Source organism: Podarcis gaigeae (assembly GCF_964106915.1).
Source record: "Podarcis gaigeae genome assembly, chromosome: 9".
Lineage (NCBI taxonomy): Eukaryota > Metazoa > Chordata > Lepidosauria > Squamata > Lacertidae > Podarcis > Podarcis gaigeae.
This window is the reverse complement of record NC_139685.1, coordinates 70,344,471-70,360,320: the sequence shown is the minus strand read 5'-3', so window position 1 is coordinate 70,360,320 and position 15,850 is coordinate 70,344,471. Positions and strand designations below refer to the sequence as shown.

General features: G+C 44.0%; 1 protein-coding gene across 1 annotated transcript in view; it reads left to right on the top strand.

The window, feature by feature from the left end:
* NAAA (N-acylethanolamine acid amidase) overlaps positions 1-15,850 on the top strand; it is a 36,359-nt gene that overhangs the window by 431 nt on the left and 20,078 nt on the right. The window contains exons 2-10 of the mRNA XM_083757241.1: positions 828-992; positions 2,014-2,140; positions 3,517-3,607; positions 3,997-4,073; positions 5,747-5,919; positions 8,797-8,859; positions 9,765-9,831; positions 10,448-10,476; positions 10,868-10,941. Of these exons, the coding sequence (XP_083613367.1) occupies positions 828-992; positions 2,014-2,140; positions 3,517-3,607; positions 3,997-4,073; positions 5,747-5,919; positions 8,797-8,859; positions 9,765-9,831; positions 10,448-10,476; positions 10,868-10,941 (866 nt within the window). The remainder of the gene's footprint in view (positions 1-827; positions 993-2,013; positions 2,141-3,516; positions 3,608-3,996; positions 4,074-5,746; positions 5,920-8,796; positions 8,860-9,764; positions 9,832-10,447; positions 10,477-10,867; positions 10,942-15,850) is intronic.

The following is a 15,850-nucleotide window of genomic DNA, read 5'->3' as shown; positions in this document are numbered from 1 at the left end:
TTTCCATCATCTCCAAACAACTTTCTGCAAGTGCTTTCTGCAAGCCTGTTTGAGTAGCTGTTTCCTATTTTGTTTGGCTGCAAATTATTCCTCTTATTGTATTTCTACTCCTCCTGCTGATAAAAACAAGTGCCGCTAAAAGACCAAGCCTGTTTGAGTAGCTGTTTCCTTTTTTTGTTTGGCTATAAATTATTCCTCTTATTATAAACTTATTTCTGCTCCTCCTGCAGATACAAACAAGCTAAAAGCATGGGAAACGCAGTCATTAAAAAACAATGAAACATTGATAAAATCTTAATTCATATGTGGGTTCACGCTTTCATTAAACAAGTTGAGGCAGCTTTTAACACCTGCATTTTTTTGTGGGGGTGTGCCTCCTGTTCCCCGCCGTTTTCTCCTTAATTGAGTTAAAGGTGCAGCACATTATATAAAGCCAGAGTTTCTGCCAATAGAATCTGTGTATAAAAGCTCTGTGTATGCAACTTGACATTTAATAAATAGTTTTAAAACTAAAAAAGGAGGAGGAAGCAGCCTTCATTTTGCTTACCAGGTGGCAATTTGAACCCTGCTTTCCCAGGTGCAGCACTCTGATCTCACTTGCTCTCTGAGGCACCTCACTTCTCAATCTGAGCTGCTGTTTTTTCCTTGGGTTCCCATGGTTTGGGTTCTCAGCGGTTCCATTTGAAAGCAAGGCAGGTCTTCTTGCTCACAATTGTCTCAAAGCCTGACTGCCATCGTTCTGCATTCAGAGGTTCTCCTGTCGCTCAGCTGCAGCCCCTCCGAAGCCAGTGACCCCGGTTTATTGCTGTGTTTTCTTTGTTTTTCAGCGAAGTGGTTCCCAAGTGGGTTCATGCGATTATCCGGCCTCTGGCGGAAGAATTAGAATCCTTTGCCCCTCAGCCGTTTGCAGGCGAGATCCGGGGACTCTGCCAAGCACTGGGGCTAAACGTTGGGGATGGCTTACTCATCAATTTGGCCTACGAATCTACTGCGTAAGTGTCCTTGACGTTGGTAAGGAAGAGCTCACTACTGCAAGGAATTTCTTGTACGGTATCTTTAAAAACACTGTCTCCACAATGCACATTTAAAGAACACCCCTCTCCAAGAATCCTGCGAACTGTAGTTTGCCCCTTACACAGCTACTTTTCCCAGCGCCTTTAACAAATTGCAGTTCCTGAGATGCTTTGCTGGAGGTTGTGTGCTTTAAATGCATCATCATCATCATCATTTTTTTTTGTATGCTGCCTCTCCACAGTTAAAAAACAATGCTCAAGGCGGCTGACAGCATAACAAGATTTACATAATTACAAAAGTCATAAACAATAAATAAACCACATCCAAAAAAAATACACAACCAAATGGGAAACAATTTCCACATAAATCAAAATCTCAGCAGCCGTAATTTGCCAAGGCAAATTGACCCAGCTATACTAGGGGCGATGTTGGGCTTGGCTACTCAGAAGTAAGCCCCACTGTGTTCAAGGGAGCTTACTTCCAGTTGACTGCACAACATTGCATCTTAAGTAATTAGCATTTTTATATGTTATCATAACAGCTCCGATATAGGTGTACGCAGTTCTTGTGTAAAACAGACTTCACCATTCATTCCAATGGAGGGGGAGTGTTACACATTTAGGTCCATTTAAGTGAATGGGGGAGACCTTGCGGGGCGGGGGGGTTTCAAGCGCTCACAAGAGCTGTTGCTATCACAGCAATAGGTGCCCCCCAAAAGGGAAGGATGTCCATTTGATCAGTGTTGCTTATTTTCTAGATGAAATATCAGGGGAAACACATAATCTTTGTGTGGATATAGAACCATAGAATTATAGAATTGTAGGAACTTGGAAGGGACTTCCAGAGTCATCTAGTCTCGCCCCTTGCAATGCAGGAATCTTTTGTCCAACGTGGGGCTCGAACCCACGACCTTAGATTGACATTCTCATGCTCTACCAACTGAGCTATCCCAGATGTGGAGTGTCCCTTTTCACCCCACGATCTTTTATTGTCCCACAGATTCTGCACCAGTATCATCGCTCAGGATAACAATGGGAACATATACCATGGCCGGAATATGGATTATGCTTTTGGAGATATTTTACGCAAGACAACCATTGATGTGGAGTTCATAAAGAATGGGCAGGTACAAAGAGCTTTTGGTGGTGATTAAGAATGCCCGAGAGAAGGATAGAAAACGCAGGACGAGTGTGCATTTTGCATTTCAGAATCTGTCCTATCCAGGATTCTGAAACGGCATCCATCATATTTTACAGGGGCGGGGGCAGGATTTAGGCACCTGACTGCCTGTAACAGGAATGGGGGTCCTCTAGTGCTGTGTACACCCAGCCCAATTAAATCACATGACTACTTCCAAAGAATTCTGGGAACCGTAGTTTGTAAAGGGTGCCGAGAACTCTAGCTGTGGGGGGGGGACTACAGTTCCCAGGATTTGTGTGTGTGTGTGCTTTAAACATGTGTTGTGGCTGTGGCCAAAGGCCGGAGTGTTAGCTTGAAGTCTAGAGAGAAAACATTTGTTGAACATTTCCTCATTCTCTTTGTGTTACTAAATCAGAGGCCTTGAATTTTAAGCTTCTCCCTTAATCCTATTCAAGCATTTTATTGTCAGTATGCCTTTCAACCGATGTGCAGCGACTGGGCTCAATAACTGGTTCTGCCCCGACTGGGCTAGGCGACTGGAGCACTTTCAGAGACCTTCCAATCCTGGAAAACAGGTCCCAGTGCGCTGGACTCACAACTGTGCATTGTGGGCACCAGACTCATGCAGAGTATAAATAACGCAGAAGCTAGCTGTGAAGCATAACTCCTTTTATTTCTAACAGCTACTACAAACTAAAGAACTACTGTCTTGCATGAATGTTACAGCTCCCACTCAGCCATCTAGTCACTGCATAGATAAGACTCTCTCCACACACAGAGTCAGGCAGTCAGGCAGGAGTAGCAGTAGAAGAGCAGTTTCCGCCCACTCCTTTCTCAAAATATCAGATCAGGAGATTCTTGCAATGGGAGGGGTGAAAATATCAACATTTATGAATTAGGCCTTTATTTAAATGTGGGACCCTATGTTTTAAATTGACAACATCTCTGACTTTACCATGTTTTGCAATATGCTATGTGTTAAACCACAGAGCCTAGGACTTGCTGATCAGAAGGTCGGCGGTTCAAATCCCCGCGACGGAGTGAGCTCCCGTTGCTCGGTCCCTGCTCCTGCCAACCTAGCAGTTTGAAAGCACATCAAAGTGCAAGTAGATAAATAGGTACCGCTCCGACGGGAAGGTAAACGGCGTTTCTGTGCGCTGCTCTGGTTCGCCAGAAGCGGCTTAGTCATGCTGGCCACATGACCCGGAAGCTGTACGCCAGCTCCCTCAGCCAGTAAAGTGAGATGAGTGCCACAACCCCAGAGTCGGCCACGACTGGACCTAATGGTCAGGGGTCCCTTTACCTTTACTTATGCATTAAAAGCAGTTAACTGCAGGCTGTTCTCCGTCTTCGGATTTTCAGGTAAAGTTCAGAGGTACGACGTTTCTCGGTTACGTAGGTTTATGGACAGGACAAAGTCCACACAAGTTTACAGTTTCTGGAGACGAGAGAGGTAAGCAAAGCTCATTCTTTCTCAACAGGGCAGGGTATAATGTACAGTCAGAATGAATTACAAAAATATGTGCAGTTGCCAATGTCTTGTTCAATTCGTATCATGTGTCTTATTGTACTTTTGTTGGCTTTTTGCATTTTGGATCTATTTTGCTACCCCCTGCTCCGTTCCGGAGCACAGTGGTTAAAAACGAACGATCCAGAATGCATTCATTCAAAAGAGAAAAACATAAATGAAATAAAAAAACTGCATTTTAAAAATTGCTTTTCTTCATCCCGGCCTTTTGGGGTGGGAGCAATTAAACACTAAAACAGCAAGAGGAAATCACTCATGTTTGTGAATGTTGATTCTTATGGAGTGTCCCCCCCCCCCCCTTTTCATTTTTATAGATTCTGGCAAGTGGTGGGAAAATGCCATTGCTGCTTTCATAAATCGCAATTCTCCAGTCAGCTGGCTGGTCAGGACTGTAAGTAGCCACAGTTTTGTCCTTTGTAGACTCAGCGCTCACTTTCTGAAAATCAGAAATTTTGAATTAGTCCATGCTTTTCTTACAAAATTGCACTGGTAAATTGTTATGGAAAGCAGTTCTAGAGGTGGTACATGGACAGAAATGTTATGCATTTAGTTTATCACTCTTATTTGTTAAGAGATTTTCTGTGCTTCGTGTGACAGATTGCCTTTTCTGTGGCTCAAAATGACAGATATCTGCATTGCCTTGTTGGAGATTCTTTTGTGGAATAGTAAACCCCAAGATGGTGCTCTCTAAATTTATTATTACTGTTCTTTTATTTTGATTCATTACCTGCACTTCACTCTAAGATCCCAGGGCAGGTCACAACAATTTGAAATACAACGTTAAAAAGCGTTTAAAACAGATTACCATCCCTAGAATAGTGTGGGTCCTTAAAAAATAGACATCTCAAGTGTCAAACACACAGGCATGAGTCTTCAGCGTACAACAAAAACTGTATAATTAAGGTGCCAGATTCCTTTTAAGGCAGTGTTGCTTAAATTTTGGTCTCCACCGGCTGTTGGACTACAACTCCCATTATCCCCAGCTATCAGGACCAGTGGTCAGGGATGATGGGAGTTGTAGTCCTATAACAGCTGGAGACCTACATTTGAGAAATACTGCCTTAGGGGCTTTCACAGAGAATGCCCGCTCCTGGTCCACTACCACCCTGAGTTTCTGAAATGCCCGCTCTGTAAGGAAGGAGGCAGTCTTTCAGATATTTGTTGGACTACAACTCCCATCATGCCTTGTGGCTGATGGGAATTGGAAAGTGACAACATCCGGAGGGCAGCCCCACATTGGCTACCTTGCCCTAGAGCAGGCATGGCCAAACTTGGCCCTCCAGCTGTTTTGGGACTGCAATTCCCATTATCCCTGACCACTGGTCCTGTTAGCTAGGGATGATGGGAGTTGTAGTCCAAAAACAAATTTGCCCACCACTGCCCTAGAGCATCCTTGCACATTTTGTCTGCCATAGGCTAATCTGGCACATCTCAACATGTGGATCTTGTTGGCTTGATGTAGGGTGAGTTTAAGCAGATAGTGAAAAAGGGAGAGAATATTCAAACTTTGACAATTCTCAGGTTTTTGTGATGAGAACACAAACCCGGTGTAGCAACAATAAAATTGTTTCAGATGTCTCGGTGTTCAGAAGTCCGTTTTCCCCAGCACAGATGACTACAAACATTGTATGTTCTGTTGAATTAGTTTCTTGCAAACTGGTAGGTGTTCCAATTAAAAAACATGGTTTTGAGGCCTGAGGTCAGCAAGGGTCATTTGTCATTTTTGCTTTTGCGTGACAGCTCTGCGCCTGGTGTTTTTCAAGTTAGCTCTGCAAATAGGAGAGCTAGAAACTTGCTTCCTTAAAATGGGAATTCAGGTTTTCAGGACGCGGATAAGCAGCAACACTGTTACTTCTGGAGCCTTGAGTGTAATGCACAGTGTGATAAATGTTTGCAGGTTTGCCAGTTCCAGACCCAAAGTGGGGCTTCTGCGTCTTCTCCCAACTCTAGAGCAATGGGATGGGAAAAGCTGTCCCTTCAATGCAACCCTTAAAGGCACAGGAGCCCCCTCATGGTGTGGACCTCCCAGTCCAAAATGCCCACTCTGTTTCTGCTTTGCTGTAGGTTTTGAGTGAAGCTGAAGACTTTGAAGCTGCTGCTCTCATGCTGTCCAAGACACCAATTATAGCTGACGTCTACTACATCATTGGGGGCACCAGTCCCAGGGAGGGGGCAGTCATTACGAGAAGGAGAAGCGGTCCAGTAGATATTTGGCCCTTGGATCCTCTGACCGGAGGGTAAGCGTGAAATTTTGTAACCCTGGGTTTTGCAGGTGGGGGAGGACAAAAACAAGCTGTGAATTTGTAAGTGGAAGAAGTATCAGTGTCCCTTGGTAGTTTTTGAGCAGGGCAAGAGGACACAGCTGTTTGAAGTAGCCGGAAGGGATATTTGTGTCTGGGACGGGGGATAGAAACTAGGAAACCAGCAAAAGCGACAGGAAGAGTAAGAAGCCAACCAAAACAAAAAGCCTAGAAGGATTGGAGAATCTTTAAAGAATATTTAGAAAATGATAGAATAAAAGGAAACATCTTGGCAGAGTTAGACTGATCCCTGTTTTGTATAAATATAAGTTTGTAGGGAGGTTAAAAAGAAATTACCATATTTTTCGCTCCAAAAGATGCACCAGACCATAAGGCGCACCTAGTTTTGGGAGGAGGAAAACAAGAAAAAATTATTTTGAATCCCAGAAGCCAGAGCAGCAAGAGGGATCTGGCTTCTGGGATACCGTATGGCTGTTCTGGCTCCTGGGATAACCGCACCAAGTCTCTTCAGGGCAGTGGGATGAAGGCTAAGGCAGAAGCCAGGACAGGGCAGAAGTCAGGGCTAAGGCAGAAGCAGGACAGGGACGTCGCTAAAGGGGCGCTGCGCAGTTCTCCCTCTCTGAGAGGGAGAACTGCACAGTGCCCTTAGAGCGAAGCTGGAGAAGGAACAGATGGAGACCCTTCTGTTCCTCCTCTGGCTTCCAGGACAGGCGCATCGCTGGAGAGCTGCTGCACAGAAAGGGAGAGCTGTGCAGCGCCCCTTCAGCGAAGCGGGAGGAGGAACAGAAGGGGCTCCGTTCTTCCTCCCGCTTCGCTGAAGGGGCGCTGTGCAGCTCTACCTCTCTGCGCAGCGCCATTCGCTCCATAAGACGCACTCACATTTCCCCTTACTTTTTAGGAGGAAAAAAGTGGAGCGAAAAATACGGTATATAAGAAATATGTAACTGTGCAGTATAAAGTAATAGTTAGACAAAGTACAGTGAGATTAACTGGAAGTCAGCTTTAAATTTCTTTTCTAAAAATTTTATAATTGTGTTCAATGCCAGGAGTATATATTATGATAATTATATTAATCTTCTTATATCTTATAGTGCGGTGGTTTGTTTGATTTTTCTGTTATTTGTTTGACTGTATGTTTGTTTACTTGTATGTATGTCTGTTTTTCATAAATGTATTTATTTTAAATTAATAAAGATATATTACAAAAAAGGAAATTAGGATTCTGCACAGAAGCAAAATGTACATTCATTGCTCTGCCATATTTACCCCTGGCCCCACCCAACAGCACCATGCGGCCCTACAAAGGTTGCCCGGGAGGGACTGTGGCCTTGGGCTGAACAAGGTCTCCCATACCTGGGCTAGCTTGACGTGATATGAGCAGCCATTTGTGCATAAAATCAGGGTGGGTCTAGTTTTTCCTATCCAATGCGATGTGTAGGTGAGCAGCAGCCTCTCTGAACTTATCGGTCTGTGGTCCATCACAACCTGGCTATAATTCAAGCTAAGGGATTGGTGTCTATAAGTTATAGGAAGGCGAGACAGCACAGCGCACCTGTAAACAAAAGGGGCAAGTTCCTATTGTGTCCAACTCCTAAAGGGATGAGCAGACCTGATGTGTGTGGCAAGCCAAAAAAAAATTATGTGTAATATTTTTATTAAATTTTCAACAGCAGCAGACACAACAACAACCACAAACAAATAAAAATATACATAAAAGCAATATCAAATCCATAAATTGGGATTCTCCGAATCCCATGACTTCCCTCCCCACCCCCTCCTGGTTCCTTAAATTTCTTTTTCAGCTGCGTATCATTTCTACTCCAAATTATTTTTTCTACCTCAAATTTCCCACACTATTTCTAAAATTACAAGTGTTCTTAAAATCCTGCTAGTGTATTAACCTGTTTAAAATACTTTTGTAAGTGGCGATCCAAATTAAGCCAGTTCTTTTCTATAGTTGCCCATTTGTAGAGGGGAATTTTAAGACTTAATTATTTAGGTTATATTGGTATTTGTATCCTCCCCTTTCTGTGCCAGGGGCAAATTTTGAGGTTGTGTACAGAATAAAAAGGCTTTAGTCAACTATGGTATACTCAGAGTTCTCCTATGGAAATCAACAGGCCTTGTTCATTACTATCAATGAGTCCGCTCTGAGGAAAATTTATTTGAGTATCATCTGAAGTGCAGTAACAAACAGAATTTGAAAAATGACAAGAAAAAATAACTACATAAAATAGTCATAATAAAACAGCAAACTTTGAGGTTAGTGTGCAAAACAAAAGGGTGGTATTCAACAATGTTTTACTCAGAGAAGACCCATTGAAATTAATGGACCTGACTTAATCTTGTCAATTAATTTCAGTAGCTTGAACCAAGGAATGTTACAGATCTGAAAATCTTTCAGAAGAAACTACAGTGGTGCCTCGCAAGACGAAATTAATCCGTTCCGCAATTTTCTTCGTCTAGCGGTTTTTTCGTCTTGCGAAGCAAGCCCCTTGACAGCTTAGCGGATTAGCGCTATTAGCGGTCTAGCAGCTTTTAGCGATCAGCTGAGAAGCGGCTTATCAGCGGAACAGCTGATAAGCGGCTTAGCGCTTAGGGAAAGGGCGGAAAAAAGCGGGGGGGAAACGCGGGAACTCGCAAGATTTTTTTGTCTTGAGAAGCAACCCCATAGAGAAATTCGTTTAGCGAAGCGCCTCCAAAAACGGAAAACCCTTTCGTCTAGCGGGTTTTTCGTCTTGCGAGGCGTTCGTCTTGCGGGGCACCACTGTAATTTAAAAAGAAGAACTTGATTTGTATATTCTGTGCAAAAATAATGCAATGATAAATGTTTTAACCATGTGTTTTATGTAGGTGGTACCGGGTGGAGACAAACTACGATCACTGGACAACCCCTCCTCCTTTTGATGATCGAAGGTTTGTTTGACTGTGTGAAGATGATGTTCTCCTAAAGAAAAAAGAAAAGCAAAAGTACATACATGCTTTCTTATACCTCCACTGTTGGAGGCAATATGCAATTCCTTTCAGTTGTGGCTCATTTGTCTCTCTCCTTCATCAATCAGAGCTGAAATCAGGCCTGGAGCCAGACCGAAATGCAGGCATAGGCAAACTCTGGCCCTCCAGATGTTTGGGACTACTATTCCCATCATCCCTAGCTAATGACCAGTGGTCAGGGATGATGGGAATTGTAGTCCCAAACATCTGAAGGGCCGGAGTTTGCCTATATCTGCCGAAATGGGTCGAGATCAGGGGTGGAGAACCTCTGGCCCTCCAGGTGTTGATGAACTACAACTCCCAGCAAGCACGGATTATAGGATTATGGGAGTTGAAGTTCAGCAACATTTGGAGGGCCAAAGTTCTCCATACTCAGTTTCATCCACGCATAATTGAAGGTGGCTGGCCACCACTATGTCAAATGCCTTGCCCAAGAATGAGACATCTGCCACCAAGTTTTGGTTCTCCAGTACCTCAAGGTTCAGGGTGTATGTCTTGAAATTCGGCGTCAACTCCTTCAGGGCAGTGGGCCCCACCTGCTCTCTCGGAGGGGGACCCACGTGGTTCGTTCTTCTTGGGTTGTTTTCTTAGCCATGACAAGCAAGAGCTGAGAGTATGTGGTACACAGCAACTGAGACCGATCCCAGAAAAAAAGACAACATGTTGCTCAGCTTTCTGTTCTTTTTGGTAATTTTTACATGCACAAGCAGAATCCCATATGGGGCAAAACCCCAACACACCTCCGACCTCCAGTATGAAATAGTCTTTTGCACCACTATTCTTCCCAGTTTTGATTCATTCACTAAAATTTTATTTTTACTCTGCAGAACCCATGCCATGAAGGCGATGAATGCCACCGGACAGAAAAATATTAATCTCGAGTCTCTCTACAAGGTAAGTTTTCCGTTTTACATCATGCCCATTAAAACAACAACAACAACAATAAAGCCTTTTACTGATGCCTTTATGCTAGAATAGTTTTCTGGCGGGATTTCTCGAGGGTTGCCAAATTTGCAAACAAGCAAACCTGTTGTGGGTAACGCACACGCAACTAAGCACACACTACAACAGATTGTATTGGCTACAATATTGTGTTGCTTTTAAGCCTGATTTCAATGTGGGGGAGAGCCTGAGGATGCCAGTGATGGCCTCTGTGGGCACCTGTACAAAAAAGCCTCAATTTCCGCACTCCAGAATGGACTTTCCTCTGCCCTGAGTCTTGTCAGGGAGAAAGGCAGGGTATAAATAAATAAATTTAACAATAATAATACATGAAGCATCATCCTTCAGTTGCTTCAGACGTCTTTATAAGGCTTTCCCTGACCCAGAAGATTGGACCCTATTATTACTAGAATTAAGTTTCTGTCTGTTTCTATAGTACTGTTTTTATCATACTGTGTTTTCTTCTTTTCCCTTTTATGCTGTATTTTTGTGTACTGGCGCTTAGACATTTCAGCCATTTAGAACTGCTTTTTAGTAAATGGACCCCTTCCATTTTGTTGTTTTCCAGGTGCTATCCGTACAGCCAGTCTTAAACAAGTAAGTTGGCATTTCATAGAATCATAGAATTGGAAAGGATCTCGAGAGTCATCTAGTCCAATCCCTACGAATCTCATGCTCTACCAGCTGAGCTTTGCAGATTTCCAAGAATTCAGTAATTAAAGAAATAATGCCTGGGTTTCCTTCTCCTCCAACCCCATCCTTTTTCCTTGTGTGTCGCGTCTTAAGCTGGTCTTAACACTGACATTTATAAGTCTCTTTTTGTGGGGAAAGGAGCCTGTTTTGGACTGAAAAGCGGAATAAAGATGCTTCTAATAAATCTGGAACCCAGTGCAATAAAAGGACCCTCTAAATCTGACCTCTGTTTTATTCAAGTTAATGTTTGAGTTAGATTAGGTATAACATGACTCAGTTCCTTTCATATTGCCAGGCTCACAATTTATACCACTGTAATGACTGCTGCAGCCCCCAGCAAGTATACGACATGCATCAGAAACTTGGAATGAAAATAAGTAAGTTACCATATTTTATGCAAATTGCCATTGGGATTGCTATCCAAATACCCAGTAGCTCTGGCTTGTCATTAGGGATGTAAGGAGACATCATTCATTGTCCGAACGTGTATTCCTCATGTGCCGTACTGTTTTCATTCTGCTGCAAATCGCCTTCTGCCAAAACCTATGATATGTGTCTTGCTGTCCACTTGTGGTGAAATGACATATGTTGTGTCGTTTTACATAGTCTGCGTAATTAATTACATAACTCACATTGGCATTATGTTATAAAGGTAAAGGGACCCCTGACCATTAGGTCTAGTCGTGGTCAACTCAGGGTTGCGGCGCTCATTGGTTTATTGCCAATGGAGCTGGCGTACAGCTTCCGGGTCATGTGGCCAGCATGACTAAGCCACTTCTGGCAAACCAGAGCAGCACACGGAAACGCCATTTACCTTCCCGCCAGAGCGGTACCTATTTATCTACTTGCACTTTGACATGCTTTCGAACTGCTAGGTTGGCAGGAGCAGGGACCGAGCAAAGGGAGTTCACCCCGTCGCGGGGATTCGAACCGCCGACCTTCTGATCGGCAAGTCCTAGGCTCTGTGGTTTAACCCACAGCGCCACCCATGTCCCTATTATGTTATCCCACTCCATAAATTTAAATGCGAAGGAAAACCAATGCAGGTTGTCCATGATCAATTGCATATCATTTGTGGTCTGAATGCAGCAGTGAACACCAATTGCATTTGCCGGATTGATTTATGTTCTGCGTGTGGGATGAATAAGCGAACACCAGCAATTTCTGCTCCTGTTTCTGTTTTCCTTGAAATTCTCTTACATTCCTTCTTGCAGTTCCTGACATCTAACTTGCAGCCACATCTAGAATCATAGAATCATAAAATCATAGAGTTGGAAGAGACCACAAGGGCCATCGAGTCCAACCCCCTGCCAAGCAGGAAACACCATCAGAGCACTCCTGACATATGGTTGTCAAGCCTCTGCTTAAAGACCTCCAAAGAAGGAGACTCCACCACTCTCCTTGGCAGCAAATTCCACTGTTGAACAGCTCTTACTGTCAGGAAGTTCTTCCTAATGTTTAAGTGGAATCTTCTTTCTTGTAGTTTGGATCCATTGCTCCGTGTCCGCTTCTCTGGAGCAGCAGAAAACAACCTTTCTCCCTCCTCTATGTGACATCCTTTTATATATTTGAACACGGCTATCATATCACCCCTTAACCTCCTCTTCTCCAGGCTAAACATGCCCAGCTCCCTTAGCCGTTCCTCATAATAGCCGTTTCTGTTTTCCTCAGAATTCTCTGACATCCCTACTTGCAGCCACATCTAGGTGTATCTCATTACAGAATTGCCCCCTATCTTTTTAATATTTCTATATAATTTTTATTTACTTGCCATTTAATAATATACATTTACACCATCATTATCCACTTTACCTCCCTGGCTCTTTAGAGCCTATCGACTTCCTCCCCTCCCGCCTCAGGGCTTTCAAAATTACCTATTATATCATTGCATTTTGTACGTTTTCCAGTTCTAATTACACTCATTACAAAATGGCTCAAAATTTAAATAAATATAGAAAGGTAGAAAACTTCTCCTTACAAGTCTTCAGATAACCCTGCAAGTGATGTTAATTGCTTACAATAAACTTTTAGATATCGTATAAATTTACTCCAGTCCTTTTGGAATACTTGATCGTGCTGGTTTCGAGAATTGTCCCCTATCAGGAGGTTTTCACTGTTTGACATTTTGCTGTATTTTTATTATGTTTGAAGCTGCCTACAATGGCTTATGCAACCCAGTCAAGATGGGTAGGGTATAAGTAATAAATTATTATTATTATTATTATTATTATTATTATTATTATTATTATTGCAGTTTGTTAAAGGTGCATGTCAACATACACTAATTTTAGTTTCCCCCCTTTTTTTTTTGTCTCCATGCAGATTATGGAGGGAGTTGGAAAAATGGGCTTCCCCTAGAACCCGCATTGAGATTTATGCTCCCTGGACAAGCAGTTCAGTACATTAATGGGGGAATTTACCATCCTGTTCTTTTACAAAGAACAACAGACCACAGTGGAAATTCACTAAATGTGGCTGACTGCCTAGAACTTGAATTAATCCTTCCCACCTATACAGGAATGCAACTAAGGGTGAAGCATAATCATCTGAATATGTTTTCCAATAGAAGATGCTTTGAAAGCAGATGATGCAGGAACCTTGAGGAAATCAAGCATGTCTGAGTCTGGTCAGTGCCTGGAATGGCAGAGTACCTGGTAACCCTACTGACGATGCCTTGATTTCCACAGAAGAACAGCAGGATGGAAGCGCATCAAATTGTGTCAAGAGTATGCGCAGCTGTGGCCAATTCCAGAGAATGGTGGGCTTGAGCAGGCATCCCCAACCTGCGGCCCTCCAGATGTTTTGGCCTACAACTCCCATGATCCCTAGCTAACAAGACCAGTGGTCAGGGATGATGGGAACTGTAGTCCAAAACATCTGGAGGGCTGAAGGTTGGGGATGCCTGGGCTTGAGCTTTCTCTGGACTCCTTACGTAGCCAAAAGGCCCGCTGCCCGCCAAACCCTGCTACTTTGCACACGGTACTTGAGAAAGTTGGAGACTGCACAATATAATTCTCATTTTGCGCACACAAAATCTTTGTGGGCTAAGGGCGCCTGTTGAAGATGCTCTGCCTTTTAGGTGCTAGCTCTGCATATAGTAATGCCCTGGTTCTGGTACTCAGAAGATGAAGTTTAAATATTTTAATGTTTGAAATCGTAAGCCTTCAGACAGGACTGAAAAGTTAATGGGTTGTTTTTTATTGTCGCTCTTGGAATAAAATGATTGTTCTGCTGTTGATCTTTGATGATAGGACTGTAAATAAATTGATTTATAAAGCAGCGATAGTTGGTTGATTTCCCCCCTGCGTTATATCTTCCACCCTTAAAGGGTGCGCGGCTCCTGTGGGCTTTTGCAGGAGGTGGGGGTATTGCCATAGCCGCGCATAGCCTCTCCCGGCCAGAGAGGCTGCGTGTGGCTAAAGAAGCCAAGACAGTGAGTGGGATGGATCCGACTGGCTGTCCTGGCTTCCTCTTTAGCCGTGTGCAACCTCTCCAATATTTTTTTCCTGATTTCCCCTCTAAAAACTAGGTGCACCTTAAGGAGCGAAAAATACGGTAAGTCCTTAACCTGAGGTACCACTGTACAGCCTCTTCTTCATTTCTGGGAACAACAATTCAAGGAGGTTCTTAACAAAAGGTCCCTTTTACACTTGTGTTGCAGCAGCTCTTGAAAAGCAAGTTGGCTTCTGTGGTCAGGGGAGAGTCCCCTTAGTCACCTAAACACTATTGGGTGGTTGGGCTTGATATGGGAACATTAGGTTGCTGGGCGAACTCTTCCAGGTTACTCTGGCTTGCATACAGAATCAGAGAACTGTAAAGTTGGCAGGGACCCAAGGGTCATTTAGTCCAGCCCCCTGCAATGCAGGAATCTCAGCTAAAGCATCCATGACAGATGGCCACCCAACCTTCTTAGAAGCCACCAAGGAAGGGGAGTCCACCACCTCCCAAGGGAGACCGTTCCACAACTGGAACAACTCTTGCTGCCAGAAAGTTATTCCTGATGTTTCATTGGAATTTCCTTACTTATAAATTGAAGCCATTGTATGCACATTTCAGACCTTAGATCTGTTAGAAGGTGCGGAAGGGAACAACTGTGCCCCTGAAGGACCAGGTGCGCAGCCTGGGAGTCATTTTGGACTCACAGCTGTCCATGGAGACACAGGTCAGTTCTGTGTCCAGGGCAGCTGTCTACCAGCTCCATCTGGTACGCAGGCTGAGACCCTACCTGCCTGTGGACTGTCTTGCCAGAGTGGTGCATGCTCTGGTTATCTCTTGCTTGGACTACTGCAATGCGCTCTATGTGGGGCTACCTTTGAATGTGACCCAGAAACTACAACTAATCCAGAATGCGGCAGCTAGACTGGTGACTGGGAGCGGCCGCCGAGACCACCGGTCTTGAAAGACCTACATTGGCTCCCGGTACATTTCCGAGCACAATTCAAAGTGTTGGTGCTGGCCTTTAAAGCCCTAAACGGCCTCGGTCCAGTAGACCTGAAGGAGCGTCTCCACCTCCATCGTTCTGCCACTGAGGTCCAGCACCGAGGGCCTTCTGGCGGTTTCCTCCCTGCGAGAAGCCAAGTTACAGGGAACCAGGCAGAGGGCCTTCTTGGTAGTGGCACCTGCCCTGTGGAACGCCCTCCCACCAGATGTCAAAGAGAAAAATAACTACCAGACTTTTAGAAGACATCTGAAGGCAGCCCTGTTTAGGGAAGCTTTTAATGTTTGATGTATTACAGTATTTTGTTGGAAGCCGCCCAGAGTGGCTGGGGAAGCCCAGCCAGATGGGTGGGCTACAAATAAATTATTATTATTATTATTATTATTATTATTATTATTATTAAACAACCCAGGAAGCATCAACCAGGTGGGTCCCCTCCAAGAAAGCAGGCGGGGCCTACTACCCTGAAGGATTATTATTATTATATTATTATTAATTTCACTTTTATTTACTGTATAAGATTTCTTTCCCTTCACCAGAAGGTCAGAGGTGGGTTTGCCACAACCATAGAATATATGCAATTACAAGAACAGATAAAGGTGTTGAAATGATAGTGAAAGGTAAAATGATTCCCAATGAACCAGAACAGCTTCAGTCGGGTCGGCAAACTACGGCTGCTGCTCGTCAACCATGCCGGTGAGCGGGCGCCGCCAAGATGTGCTCCTGAGCGCGTGCAGAGTGCGTTCCTCCTCCAGATCCGGAGGCAGCTGTGGGACCGGCTTGCAGGGTATTTATATTTTTCAAAATATAGTCTGGTCCCCCACAAGGTCTGAGGGACAG